Below are 14342 nucleotides of genomic sequence, written 5' to 3'. Positions count from 1 at the left end.
TCTGTTTCTGTCCATGCAGCCTTAGGAAAATCCAAAGGTACGGTGCTCTCTGTGGCAGTTCCAGGCGGGTGCTGGGAGGATGCTGGTGCCCCGGTACCGAGACAAAGGGTGACACGGCTGGTGACACCAGCCTGTCCTGCAAAGCCATCCCACCCTGTTGCCATGGGGGTTTATTCCCAGCAGCTTCCCAGTGGAGGAGACATTTGCAGGGGCTCAATGGGAGCTGCGTTGGGCGGGGACACCAGCGGTGCCTCAGCGGGGTCCGATCTTGCCGTGCGCGTGCTGAGGCCCCATCTCTGTCCCCAGCATGGGCGTCAGGGTGATGGACACCTCGTGGGTGGCACGTAGAGGCACCTCAGGGGCACGCAAGACACCCGCCACCCCCCCGGCCACGCAGCCGCCCGCGCCGCCCGCCGAGCCGCCCGCCACGCCGCACTCACCCATCCCCGAGCAGGTTCCTGATGTGTCAGCGAGCCCCTCATCTCCTGCCACCAGCTTTGGCTTCCCGCCCACAGCCGAGCGGGCAAGGTATGGACCCACGTCCCCATGTGTGTGTGGCACGCTTGTCCCTCTGCTGTCCCTCTGGTGTCCCTGTTGGGATGAAGTTGAGCGGGGTTTCCCCACGGGACTCTCGCGCAGCTCACAGTGGTGAGCTGCGATCTGCTGGGCTTGCAGTGGTCAGAGCAAAATCCTAAAGGAGCCTAGCGTTCCCCGAGCTCTTTCTTCACCCAGAATCCATGCGCTCCTGCAGCCCATCTAGGTCAAATGGAAGAAAGCACCTAAGTTGTGCCATCTTGTCCAGAAATGGGGAACCTTCCTCTCCTGCTGCCTTGCAGGGCTGCTGTGTGGCATGGCAGAGTGCTGACTGAGCACCCATGGGTGCTGTCAGGGACCCAAGAGCTGTGTTCTGGCTCAGGGCCGTGCTTGGAGCAGTCCCACCTGCAGCCCCGGGTACCCCACAGCCTGTCCCTGCAGTGGCGGTGCCCGTCAGGTCCCCTCCGCTGTGCTGCTGATGCCTCACTTTGGTGCCCTTTGTGCCAATCTGCTTCTGCACTGCTCTCATCCCCTGTAACATGGTGACCCATCCTGGTGCTGCTGCCTTCACCCCATCCCTCCTCCTCCATCCCTGCACCGGGCTGCCAGTGGCACCCGCAGAGCAGGGGGACGTGCCAAGGGCTCCATCCCAGCAATGGAGCTCCCACCCCAAGCAGCTCTGCAGCCGTGGGGAAGGGGCTGTCCTCCAAGCTCCCCCTGCTTTGATGTTGGCCTCCCCTCTGAGCAGCCCCAGGACCCGTGCTGTGGCCGTTCCTGCTCCCCGGGTTCTGCTGCCTTGCTGTCGCTCTCGCATCCCCCTCCTGCTGATGCTTCTACTCACGTCTCTTTTTATTTTGTTGTTCTATCGTTTTGCTGTTCTGTGATCTTTTTGGACATTTTGCAGCACGCGTGGTGTGCCGCCCGCCTGGCCGGATTGCTGCTACAGCCTCCCCTGCCCCGAGGAAAAGCGGGGGCCCCCGGCCCCTGGTCCCCATCCCTGTCCCCTGCCCTGGACACAGCCTGCACTGCGCCTCTGGCCGGGCTGCAGCCAGAGCCTTCCTCCCTCCCGCTCCTTCTCCTCTTCCCCCTGCTCCCCCCGGCCACTCGCCCCCCACCCTCGCCCCAAGCCTTGCTCCCTGCTGGTCCCCACGCCACGCTCTCTTGCCCCATGGCACTGCCCGCTCCCCATTGCCACCCCGCTGCTCCTCCCCACCCCCCGGCCCCACACGCTGCCCTCTCCCCCTGGGGGCGGCCGCATGCCTGCGGGAGCCAACCTGGCCAGGTAACTACCCCTGCCACCATGGCTGTCCCTTGTCCCCGCTGTCTCCAGGGAGATGGCTGCTGGCCGTGCATTGGCTTGGCTGCAGCATGGCCTTTGTGCTAAGAAACTGCTTTAAATTGCAATTAAAGCAAAGCAGATCAAAGGGTGCCCTTGAGCACCATGGCCCCATGGCACGCCAGCTGCGTGCTTTGCACAAGGATGCTGTTGGTGCTGGGCTTTGGGCGGAGGGCTTTGGGAGCAGAGCTCCTCACCGCCATCCCTTGTCCCCGCAGCACACTGAAGCCCAAGGAGCTGTCACCCATCTCCACAGCGCAGAAGGGCGGCGGGCAGCAGCCCATGGCCACACCACCATCCCCCGCCGAGCAGAGCCCGCGCGCCCCACGCAAAGGTGGGTACCGGCTGTGCGCCACCCCCCGGCCCCCTGACCGCTGTCCGTCCGTCTCTCCATCCTCCTGTCTGTCTGTCTCTCCTGCAGCCTCCAAGAAGCTGGCGCCCATCCCACCCAAGGCACCCTCCTCGGGGGGCACCTCGGAGCCGCCGGCGGGCCAGCCATCCCCCGGCAGCCTGTCCCCCACCCCGCCGGGCACCCCCGCACCCTATGGACTCGCTTACCCGCAAGGCTACTGCCTGGCCTCAGGTCAGCTGTCCCCAGCCGCCGCACCTTCCCCGTCTCCTCCTCCTCCTCCTCTTCCTCCCCTGGGCAGCTCTGTAACCAAATCTCGACCCGTCCCCAAGCCGAGGCAGAGGCCCTCGCTGCCGCCGCCGCAGCCCCCCACGGCCAGCGCGTCCGGCTGTAGCCCCCAGCCCACGGAGCCCCCCCTGCTCGACGCCGCGGCCCCCGGGGAGAGCGTGCCCACAGGTAACCCAGCCGCCGCGGGACGCAGCCGGGCTGCGCCGGGAGCTCAGAGCGCTCTTGGGCACAGACACCCCCAGGGACACCGTGGGGACCCTGCGGCACCGCCGAGTCTGCGGGATGGCTGCTTGCGCCCTGGGGTTTGGTGGCAGCGTGGCTGGGAAGATGGCAGCGTCAGTGGGAAAGTGATGATGTGCCCACGAAGGCGATGGTCACCTTGGAAAGGTGGCAGAGTCCTTGGGAAAGTGGCAATGTGTGCAGGAAGGTGCTGGTCACCTTGGGAAAGGGACAGTGTTATCCAGAGCGGGGCAGTGACCTTGGGAAGGTGGCAAAGCCCTTGGCCTGGTCATGGGTTCTAGGAAGGTGGAAATGTACTCAGAAAGGAGGCGGCGTCCTTGGGAAGGTGTCAGGGTCTGTGGGAAGGTGGAAGTGTGCCTAAAAAGGTGACAGCCACCTTGGGAAGGTCACACGGTCCTTGGGAAGGAAGCAATGTGCCCAGGAAGGTAACAGCGACCTTGGGAAGGTCATAATGTACACAGGAAAGTGAAGATGACCTTGGGAAGATGGCAGCATCCTTGAGTAGTGGCAAAGTCTTTGGAAGGTGGCAAGATCCCTGGGAAGGTGACAGTATGCCCAGGAAGATGGCAATATACCCAGGAAGGTGACAGCAACCTTAGGAAGGTGGCAGCATCCTTGGGAAGGTGACAGTGACATTGGGAAGGTGGCAGGGTGCCTGAGAAGGTGACAGTGTGCCAAACAACATGCCCAGGGAGGCAACGGTGAGCTTGGAAAAGTGGCAGCATCGTTGGGAAAGGTGACAGTGCATCCAGGATGGTGACAGTGACCTTGGGAAGGTGGTGAAGTCCCTGGGAAGGCCACAGGGTCCCTGGGAAGGTGGCAATGTGCTCAGAGAGGTGACAGCGTCCTGGGAAAGGTCCCATGGAATGCACATGGGATAATGACTGTCCTCAAGAAGGTAGCACAGTTCCCTGGAAAGATGGCAGTGTGCCCAATAAGATGGCAGTGTCCTTAGGAGGACAGCAAGGTTCCTGGTAAGGTGACAGTGTCCTTGGGAAGGTGACAAGATCCCTGGGAAGGTGGCAGTGTGCTCAGGAAGGTGGCGCTGCCCAAAGGAAGGTGGCGGTGTGCCCAGGAAGGTGACAGTGTGCCCAGGAAGGTGGCAGCGTCCTCAGGAAGGTGGTAACGTCCCTGGAAAGGTAGCAGCATCCTTGGGAAGGTGGCATTGTCCTCAGGAAGGTTGTGACATCACTGGGAAGGTGGCAGTGTTCCCAGACAAGAAGGCAATGTCCTCACAAAAGGTGGCCATGTCCCTGGGAAGATGGCAGCGTGCCTGGGAAGGTGGCAGTGTTCCCAGAAAGATGCCAGTGTCCCATAGGAAGGTGGCAGTGCCTCCACGAAGGTGACAGCGTCCCAAGGAGGGTGGCAGCGTCGGGGGAAGGTGGCAAAGTCCCCAGGACAGCTCTGATGCCATACCCACTGTGTGCCAACCTGGTGGCACCGGGTTTTGTGTCCGTCCCCCCGTGCTGTCCATGCAGCAGTGCCATGAAGGGCTGCAGAGCCGAGTGTGGGGGCAGCACCGGGGTCAGCACGAGTGCCCCCATCTCCTAAGCAGTGCTGTCCCCAAGGGCCACCCCCCACGTGCCGCTTCAGCATCATGCAGTGATGCCTTGCCCGTTGGGACACTTTGGCAGTGGGGATGCTCTGGGGACACCCAGCTGGCAGCTGGGCTGGTGGTGGTGCCCACTGCATGCAGCTCGGCCTGTGAGGGTGGATGGAATGGGGGAGCAGTGTGGAGACGGGTTGGGCTTTGGTGGGCATCGCACCCCAGCACTGGTACGTCCCTGGCATCGTCCCCATTGCGCCCAGGTGTGGGTGCGCCCAGACATTGTGCCCAAGCATCAGCACACTCACACACGAGTGCAGCCCCAGCACTGCATCTCAGCGTTGCACACAGGCATGGGTGCACCCTGGCACTGCATTCTAGCAGTGCACCCCATGGCAGTATATCCCAAGCATGGGTGCAATCTCAGCGCTGCACCTCGGTTTTGTATCCACACATCAGTGCACCTGGGCACTGCACACCAACACTGCATCCAGGCACTGATGCAACCCCAGCATTGCATCCACACATTGGTGCACCCAGGCACTGCACACACGCCGTGCATCCAGACACTGATGCAACCCCAGCATTGCAGTCCAGGATTGCATCCAGGCACTGATGCAACCCCAGCATTGAACCCCAGCATTGCATTCTCGCATCAGTGCAGCCAGGTACTGCACACCAGCATTGCATCCAAGCACTGATGCAACCCCAGCATTGCACCCCAGCATTGCATCCTTGCATTGGTGCAGCCAGGCACTGGTGCAACTCCACCATTACGCTCCAGCATTGCACCCAGTGCATCCCCACCACTGCATTCCCATATTGGCGCACTCAGGCATTGCACTGCGCGCAGGCATTGCCTTGGAGCCAGCAGCCACTGGTGGAGCCACGCAGGAGCAGCAGTTATCCCTGGGGTGGCATTCTCCAGGCTCAAGAAAGGCCAGCAACGTGCTGCCAGACGTGGGCACACGCAGGTGGGGACGGAAGCCCAATGCTTCCCCTCCAGCCGCAGCGCTGAGCGCGCGGTGCCCATCACGGCACACGATGGCACGCGTCCCTACGCGGCGCCCCGCAGCCCCTCACGCCGCTGTCTGTGCCCGCCGCAGGTCTGCTGCACTTCGAGCTGCCGTCCATCCACATGGGGGGCCTGGAGGCCGCGCTGCGCCGGGACCCGCTGGACGCCGCGCAGAGAGTGCAGCTGAAGGGCCCCGCGGAGGAGGAGGAGGACTCGGAGAGCACGGCCCTATGACGGCGTCCCCTCCGCCCGTCCCTGCGGCCCCCAGCCCCACACCCGGGTGCTGCCGCTCTGTAGTTGGGTTCGGTTCGCCTTATCCAGACTTTGCCTTGTGACTCGGTGCCTATGTTCCCCCCCCCTCCCCCCCGGCACGTCCTCGTGGTGGCAGCGGGGCTGGAGAGGCACTGACGCCCCATTCCCCTCCGATGTGGGGCAGCAGCCCGAGGTCTCGTCTCCCCACTCCGTACCCCCAGGGCTGGGATGTGAGGACGGCCCCATAGCAATAAGGCGGGCGTGGGGTGCGGCCCCGTCCCCCGTTTGCTGTCGTCGTGGAGCAGAGGCTTTGGTTGTGCATGCAAAGACAAAGTCACCTTTTATCCTTTTCAGAGAGATGACATATATATATATCTGGTGGGCATAGATATATATATATATTATATATTTGTATATATAGAAATATATATATATAGATTCGTTTTATTTTGAGCCATTCCATCCAATCTGGTGTACAAACGGACTCCGTCCATGGGAACGCTTCGTGGCACCGCCCCGACCCCCCTCCGGCCCCACTGCTTCTGCACCGCCGCGCTGTGACCATCACCCGCAGCACGGGGATGGCCGGGGGGGGGCAGGAGCAGCTGGAATAAACGTGCACATCGCTGTGGAACTCGCCCCCAGCCTGCCTTCATTTGACGCCTCCCGGGGCTCTCCAAGCGCTTGGGAAGGGGCTGCTCCAGGAGGGGATCCGTGCGGGTTTGGGGACACAACGTGCCCCCCCAGCTTCACATGCATCACCCACTCAGAGAAGGAAACTGAGGTAGCAGAGGGGCTGCTCAGCCCGCAGCCACCCCCAAACCTCAAAGCACCCGCGCTGGAAGGTCCCAGAAAGGTCACCAAAAAGCACCAAGGAACCCCCAGCGCCATCCCCGGGTGGACGCGGCCCATGTCGGGCTCCTCCCGTGTCTTTAACAGAAACGGCCGTGGGGGAACCACACATTGCATAGCCCTGAGTGTGCAAGCAGCCCTGCAGCCCAACCCTCATGGCCAGCGGCGTGTAAAAAACAAACAGCACGTCTGCATAGAACTCTCTGTATACAATAAATACTCTCTCTCAACAGCCCCTCTGCCCCACAAACCCTCTGCTCGCTCCCAGTAAGGCGTGGGCTGAAAGGTGCAGGGCCAGGGGGTGCAGAGGCTCAGCACAGCACAGCCGGGTGCAAAGTGATCCCTGAGTGGGGTGCGCCCAGGGCTGGTACCCAGGTGCAGGATGCTCACGGTGCACCCTGATTTTGGGCACCCAGTTGCATGACGATCCCAGTGCAGGCGGTGATGGATACCCTGATGCAGGATGCTGCTGGCGCAGGGATGCCCTGCTTCCAGATAGCCCAGAGCTCAATGCTCCCATTGCTGGATGCTCCCAGCACCGTGCACCCAGCCCCAGGATGCTGATGATGCAGGGATGCCCTGACTGCATACCACCCACGGCACGATGCTCCCACTGGTGGGTACCCAGGTGCAGGATGCTCCCAGTGCAGGGATGCCCCGTTTGCAGATACCCCACTGCACAATGCTCTCAGTACTGGATGCTCCTGGAGCCATAGATGCAGCTGCGGGATGCTCCAGGCTCTGGGTACCCAGGTGTGGGACGCCCATGGTGTAGGGATGCCCTGACCCCACGCACCCAGCACAATGCTCCGGGTGCTGCCTGCTGCCAGCTCAGCCCCACAACCATCCCTGCCCCTCCTCAGAAGCTGGACTCAGGCACAGCCCCGTGCCGCAGGGTCGCCGCGCGCTCCCTGCCCCGTATCCCCGCAGTGCCCCCCGTGCCCCTGCCCAGCGATGCTGAGCGCCGCATGGGGTGTGGGGGCCGTGGGGGGAGGCAGGCCGAGCTCTGTGAGCGCCGGATGAGCCCGTCAGGGCTGCAGGGGCTGCACCGTGCCCGAGGGGTGCCCTCCTGGCGCACCCGGGGGGGTCCTGGCTCCTGCTCCCCACTCTGTGGGGGGCTTTTGGGGCACGGGGTCCCAGTGGGGCCAGCGCTGTGGGCCCGGCGTGGTGTTGGGGTGCAGTGGGGGGGCTCCGTGCTCTGTGTGCTGCCCGCCACGTCACCCAGCGTGGCGTTCCGCTCCACATGGGGCACACGGGGACTGCCCCCTCCTACTGGCCCCATTGGGATGTATGGCAGCAGCTGCCCAGGGGCCGCCCGCGGGCGAGAGGTGAAGGACCACCGCAGGGGAACAGCCCTAGGGGGGGCCCTGCAGCGGGCGGGGGGGGGCAGCTTGACGCTGAGACTGCGGCTCTGCACCCCCCGCACCGGGGGCCGGGCCTCGAAGCCGCCTGCAAGGAGAGAGCATGAGGGAGGTGGGGGGTGATTGCATGGGGGCTGTGGGGTTCGGGGCAAGAGGGGCTCACCTTGCTCCTGTGTGGTGTTAAGGTCCGGACTGCAGGGTGGGGATGGGCGGGGAGCTGCAGGATGGGATTCTGCGCTGTGCTGCTTGGTGCCCCCCAGCCGGGACGCCCAGTGGCTCAATGGGGCTGAGCTGCTGTTGCCTGTGGGGAGTGGGGGCTGCAGGGGGGGCACAGTGCCAGGGAGTGGGGCTGGGGGCTGCTGGGGGGTGCAGCAATGTGGGGGCTGCAGTGAGCGGTGTGCATATGTGGGCATGCAGGGGGTGTGCACAGAGGCATGGGGACGTGTGCCGTGTCTGCACGATGCTATGCATGCCTGCGCACACAAGCATGCGTGTGCATGGAGCTGTGCTGCATGTGAATGCGTGCCTGCCTGCTGCACTGCCCACACAGGGCAACACACAGGTGCCCAGGTGCACGCATGTACCTGCATGCAGCTGTGCTGTGAGAGCACACACACGCCTTGAGTGCACGTGTGTGCATCCAGCAGTGCTGTGTGCAAGCACATCGTGCTGTGTGGGTGCACGTGCGTTTGGCTGCGCTCTGCATGCAGTGTGCCTGCCCTGCGGGTGCTGCCAAGGTGGTGACAGTGGGGTGACACTGCTCACCTCTGGCAGCACTGCTGGCCGACCAGGCAGGGATGGCGTTGCGGCGCTGGTAGAAGAGGATGTAGGCGCTGCGGGTGCTCACCTCGTCCTCCCGCACCCCCTCCACCGTGCTGTCGTCGTAGCTGTACCAGCGCCCGTCCAGGGAGTTGCAGCAGTACGCTGGGGCAGGGGTGAGGGAGGGGGGAGCAGGGGGCAGGGCCCCCCGGGCCACCCCTCCCCGTAGCAGAAACGGAGCCCATCACGCTGCTCTGCCCCACTGCACACCCCCATCAATGCCCCTGGCCCCACGCTCTTCCCCACTGCGCACCCCACTCCGCAGCCCCCACACAACACGTTTTATCCCACTGCCTATTCCCCTGCAGCACCCTGTGACCCCACACCCCATGTCCTCACCATGCACCCCAGCCCCACGCCCCTCCCCCACTGACCGTTCTCATGCAGCGCAACCCCAACCCCAAGCCATGCCCACGGCACGCTCCTTTCAGCGACCCCGATCCCACGCCATACCCCACTGCACACCCCCACGGGGCACCCCCAGCCCCACACCCCACGGCCGTGCCCCACAGCACTCCCTGCTCACCAGTGTAGTGCCCGCCCTGCATGCTGCCGTGGTGGTTGCAGACGGCGTAAAGGTCATACAGAGCATCCGGGGGGCAGCTCCGGGGCGGGCGCAGGGGATGCTGCCACCGTCCCCCCCCCGGGGCCAGGTGTGGGGCCATGTCCAACCCGCGCAGGGGGAAGCGCACCAACGTGCTCAGCTTGTGGCGGTGCTGGGCCACCTGGCGGAAGCGCTTCAGGTGGATGATGAGGATGTCGGGCAGCGTCCAGAGGCGGAGCTGCACCGTGCCCTGCTGCGGGACCCGGCAGTGCGGGCAGCGCCACGCGTCGTCCGGTGCCAGCTGGGGGCACATACTGTGAGCACCCCAAAACGAGTGTGTGTGCGTGTCCCCCCCTGCCCCCCAGCACCGCAGGGCGTGAGGCTTTTTGGCTGCACCCACCTGCTCCTCCTTGGTGTAGAGCTGGAAGCATTCATCCAGCGTGCAGCTGTGCTGCTGGTGTGCCGCCTGCTGCAGCCGCACACTGTCCGCATCCTGCACCGCCTCCTGCTGCACGCTGCCAAATAGGCTGCAGGGTGGGAGGTGGGGGGGGGGGTCAGGGATGGAGCACGGGGCTGTGGTCCCCCCCACTGCTGCACTCACCGCTCCTTGGTGCCGACGTCCCACTCCACTGTCAGCGCCACGTGGGGGGGTCCACCGGAAGGGCTCTGCTGCAGCGCCCTGAGCGTCCCAAAGGGAAAGGTGTGGAGTGGGGCCACCCCATCTCTGCAGGGCTTCGGGGCGGCCCCCCCTCACCTGTCAACGGCTGCGTGGCACAGTGGGTGCGCGTCCTGCGGGGACAGGTAGGCGCCGGGCTCCCCAGCCACGTGGATGCGGAACTGCGGCGCTGTGCTCTGCAGGACAGCATGGTGAGGGGATGTGAGGACACATCGACAGCCCTCCCCCCGGTGCCAGCGGGGCCGGAGCACCACCCCACACCTCGGTGTCCCCACGTGGCCCCTCTTCTGCTCTTGCACCCATGGAGGGGACACCCACAGGGACTGGGATGGGGCCTTGGGGACAGCCCATCTGGCTGCAGTGTGCGACTCGCTGCGGGCTCCCCCAGCCCTGTGGATACCCTGGGGGGAGGGGGGCACCCACGTGGCACGGATGGATAACAGTGCAGCCACATCCAGTGACACTACGGCCACCCAGGGCAACAGGGCATGGCTCACAGGGCCACCACGGCCACCGGTGGGGTCACCACGGCCCCCCACGAGGACAACGGCCTCCCCCCATGGGGACACCCACCTGCACGGCGCTCCTCATCATGCCGCGCAGTGGGGTCAGCACGTCGCGCTGCAGCTGCGCCCAGGAGGCACCGCGCTCCGCCCGCAGCACCAGCGGTGGTCCGAACCTGGGGACGTGGGGACGTGGTTGGGGGCCGGGGGACACGCAGGGGGCCACGTGTGGGGCAGGGCGGGGTGGTACCTGGCGCGGTGCAGACCGGTGCCCGCCACGTGGCACAGCAGCAGCAGCACGGGGTGGGCGCCTGCGGGCAGAGGGTGAGCGCGGTGCGGCCGTGGCCATGGGAACCCCCCGGGGGGAGGGATGGGGACAGCGGGGTGGCGCAGAGGGCGTGGGAAAATTCCCGCCAAAGGCTCCGCCAATCGCAGCGCGAGGGGGTGAGGTTCCCACCAATCACAGCACAGCTCGCCTGGCTCCCACCAATCACAGCAAGACAGACACCTGCCTCCCACCAATCATGGCGTGAGGAACAAGGCTCCTACCAATCACAGCAGAGGGGAAGAAAGGTGCCACCAATTGCAGCCGAGCATGCACCTGCTTCCGACCAATCGCAACCAAACACACCTCCCTCCCACCAATCACAGCAGACGGGGCACGGCTCCCACCAATCATTGGGAGGGGGCGCAGCTGCCACCAATCACAGCACAGCACACCTGCCTCCAACCAATCAAAGCAGAGGGGCCGGAGTCTCCCACCAATCCCAGCACAGCACACCTGCCTCCCACCAATGACATGGGGACAGGGCTCCCAGCGGTCACCAGTAGGATGCCACCAACGCCACCAGCCCCACACGGCGTCCAGTACCTGCGGGGGCCTCGGGGGGGGCCTGCAGGGCATACAGGGGTGCTCCTTGCCCGGCCGTGCTCAGCTCCTCGGTGTCATCCAGCGAGCGCAGGAAGCCCTGAGGGGACACCTCGGCCAGGATCACCTGTGGGCAGCACACAGTACAGGGCGCTGGATGTGGCGCACAGCATGGCACGTGGTGCACAGTGCAAATAGATGGCGCAAAGCACATGGTGCATCACACAGCGTGGCACAGCACATGACAGCACACAACAGCACACGGCACGCATGGTGCAGCACACAGTGGAGTAGATGGCACAGAACACGGCACGCGGCACAGCATGGTGCAAGGGAAGGCACAGCACAGCAGATGGCACAGCATACAGCACACGGTGCAGTGCGTGGCACGGCACACAGCACAGCGCACAGTGCGGTACACAGCACATAACGTGGCCCAACACGGCACATGGCCCAACACGGCACAAGGCACAGCACGGCACAAGGCACAGCACGGCACAAGGCACAGCACGCGCCACAGGGGCTGCGGGTGCCACCCCGTTACCTGCTGGGGGGGCACATCCCCCTCCCGTGCCACCATCTCACGCAGCTCCGCAGCCGTGCCCAGCAGTGGCACCGCCAGCCCCACGCGCAGCGAGCGCCCGCCTTCACGCTGCAGCACCAGTGTCACATTCAGCGCCCTGGGGACACCGCAGCGGGGATATGAAGCGTGCCCCAGGTGTGGCGGTGCCAGCATGCATCCCTCCCTGCTGGGCACCGCCACCTCCTGCGCTCTGTGTTCTCCCCATATGGCACAAATGGCCCTTTTTTTGGAGCCGGACGCCCCCAGCGGTGCTGGCTGTCCCCTCGCCATGCGCTCACCTGGTCTGGCGCACGGGGATGGGCAGCGAGATGCACAGGAATGGGTCGAAGGTATTGCTCTGCTTCCGGCAGTGCGGGCACGTCAGGGAGGACCTGCACACATGGGCACGGCGATGGCACGTCTCTGAGTACCCATGTGGAGCACGGGCACACGTCCCTGGGGGCTGCGTGGCCACAAGGCACGGCCACATCCCGCAGTGCGCGCCTGGCACGGGGCGCAGCCAGCAGCTGTTCACTGTGAGCCCCACTGCGCAGCCATGCAGGGACGTGGGCCAGTACAGCAAAGCCGGGCACAGCTCAGCCCCCCTCCCGACACCACGGGGCTGCACCCTGCCCAGAGCTCACCTGTACTGCGCCTGGAAGTGGCTCTGCACAAAGCTCTCCCCACCGGCACCACTCTGCTCCACACTGCGCTGCAGGGACACAGAACAAAGGGGGTGAGCCCAACACCAGCATGGCCCTCATGGTCCCTACCACCCCCAGGCACTGTTGTGGGGTCCCCGCGGGCTGCATGGCATGGGGACCCCCACCCGGTCCCACTGTGCTCAGTCTCCTCTCCTGTGGAATGGGTGCACTTGGGGCAAAGGTACCCAACACACCCCAGCACTGCGATGGGGAACACCGGGAGGTGCTGTTGGAGAAGGACCAGGCTGGTTTGGGGGCAGGAGTTTTTTGGTGTTGTGGTGAACAAGACTGAAGATATTTGGAAGGGAGGATGCTTCTCCCGGTGCCATCTGCTGGCATTGGGTCCCGCTGAGCCTGACACGTCCTCACAGTCTGCTGGGGGCCAGGGCCCATCTGCTGTGTCAGCGAGGAGCCGGGGGAGGGAACTCAATGCGCTCGGTGCCCGTGCACCCTGCAGGACCCCAAACCTCCCCACATCCAATATGGGCTCTTCCTCCTGGAGTGCCCCCAGCAGATCCAACCCGCAGCCCTCAGCACGCAGATCTGTCCCCCCAGGACACAGCCCGGATGGAGGGGGGATTCGCCGCTTTCACGGGGCCGGAGCTGGACGGGGTGCTGCCAGGGCTGCCCCGGCTCAGTGGGGAGGGACCGGCGTGCTCCGCCCCTCCCCCGGGTTCACCCACCTGGTGGGCAGCGCGGGGTCCCGGTGCGGGTGAGGCGCTGCCCAGGTCCTCGTGCATGCGGTCCAGCAGCCACAGCAGGAACTCGAGGGCGTCGTGCTGAGCGTTGCCGCGGAACTGCGCGCCGTGTTTGGCCACGATGCTCTGCGGGGCACAGCGAGGCAGCGGGACGGGGTGCTGCGGGCATCGGAGCCGCATCTCCACCGAACGCAGCGCCGTGCCTCAGTTTCCCCCTCCACAGAGCGCAGGAGATTCCCCCCCGGGGTCAGCGGGAGATCCCCGAGGTCCCTCCCCAGCGCACGCAGCTCGGGGCCGGGCGCGGCTCCCCCCGGGAAGAGCCGCCTCCGAGAGCCGCCCGCCGCGTCCCCCCGGACGGCCGCCCGCCCCGTCGCGGAACTGCGCGGGGAGCGCTGCGACCCCACCCCGGGTTCACTCCGAGCCCGGAGCGGCCGTACCTGGAACTCGGCGGAGAGCCGCGGGGTGTACTCGAGGCTCCAGAGGGCGCGGACCAGAGCCGCCAGGCGGTGCGTGACCTCCGCGCGGGCCCCGCGGGCGCGGTAGCGGCCGAGCGCCAGGAACTCGGCGAGCGGGGCGGTGTTGCTGAGGCACTGCACCACGGCGTTCATGAAGCACGTGTTGCCGTGGTTCCGCAGCCCCTGCGCGCCGGGCGGCCGCGCCCCGCTCCCCGCCGCCCCGCCGCCCCGCGCCGTCTCCCTTCTCCTCGCGCTCCCGAAGCCGCCCTCGTCGTCCTCGGGCCGCGGCTGCCGCCGGGCGCTCCGACCCCCCCGCCCCCCCGCCAGGCGCGCCCAGGCTCGCAGCAGCCGCCCCGCCAGCCCTCCCAGCCCCCCCAAGCCCCGCAGCGCCCGCCGCCGTCCCCCGACCCCGCGCCGCCGCCGCCCGGGGCCGCCCCACGCCGCGCTCATGGCCTCGGGCGGCCCCCGCCCCAACCCGGCCCCGCAGCGCCGCGCATGGCCCCGGGCGGCCGCTGGGTGCCCCCCGCCGGTGCGGGGCCGGTGCGGGACCGGCGGTTTTGTGAGCGCGGGCGGCTCCTCCCCCGGCCGGGCTGGACCCGGGGAAGGGACGGGGAAAGCGGCGAGGAGGAGAAGGAGGAGGAGGAGGCGGAGGGGGAGGCGGAGGAGGGGGAGGAGCGTGGGGCTCCTGTTGGACCTCGTGCAATTGGCCTGAGCCCATCGATCAGCCCGTGCGGGGAGGG

General features: G+C 66.0%; 2 protein-coding genes across 13 annotated transcripts in view; one reads left to right on the top strand and one right to left on the bottom strand.

The window, feature by feature from the left end:
• The window catches only part of ARHGAP44 (Rho GTPase activating protein 44), a 20474-nt gene extending 14275 nt beyond the window's left edge, over positions 1-6199 (top strand). For 2 of the 6 annotated variants that reach the window (XM_015295248.4, XM_046902093.1), the window contains exons 17-21: positions 307-528; positions 1439-1816; positions 2089-2204; positions 2292-2675; positions 5400-6199. In XM_015295248.4, coding sequence (XP_015150734.1) covers positions 307-528; positions 1439-1816; positions 2089-2204; positions 2292-2675; positions 5400-5542 — 1243 coding nt within the window. In that variant the 3' untranslated portion in view covers positions 5543-6199. Of the gene's footprint in view, positions 1-19; positions 38-306; positions 529-1438; positions 1817-2088; positions 2205-2291; positions 2676-5399 lie in introns of all 6 variants that reach the window. The other 4 variants (XR_006931743.1, XM_015295246.4, XM_015295249.3 and 1 more) reach the window with 4 other exon arrangements.
• On the bottom strand, positions 5989-14342 carry USP43 (ubiquitin specific peptidase 43). 7 transcript variants are annotated; one of them, XM_025141829.3, is made up of 15 exons: positions 13585-14232; positions 13133-13273; positions 12390-12457; positions 12045-12137; positions 11728-11863; positions 11187-11310; positions 10566-10626; positions 10386-10491; positions 9891-9988; positions 9738-9815; positions 9537-9663; positions 9119-9437; positions 8539-8751; positions 7937-8074; positions 5989-7861 (listed from the first exon to the last, which is right to left on the bottom strand). In XM_025141829.3, exons 1-15 carry the CDS (start codon positions 14050-14052, stop codon positions 7272-7274), a joined length of 2760 nt encoding a protein of 919 aa, XP_024997597.2. In that variant the 5' UTR covers positions 14053-14232; the 3' UTR covers positions 5989-7271. The 7 variants fall into 7 exon arrangements, with proteins under 7 accessions (XP_024997597.2, XP_040505576.1, XP_040505578.1 ...); XM_040649642.1 differs by lacking the exon at positions 11728-11863 and having other exon boundaries at positions 13585-14342; XM_040649644.1 differs by lacking the exon at positions 11728-11863 and having other exon boundaries at positions 7937-8090; positions 8621-8751; positions 13585-14342.

Source organism: Gallus gallus, chromosome 18, assembly GCF_016699485.2.
Source record: "Gallus gallus isolate bGalGal1 chromosome 18, bGalGal1.mat.broiler.GRCg7b, whole genome shotgun sequence".
In the NCBI taxonomy this organism is placed as follows: Eukaryota; Metazoa; Chordata; class Aves; order Galliformes; family Phasianidae; genus Gallus; species Gallus gallus.
This window is presented reverse-complemented; position numbering and strand designations above follow the sequence as displayed.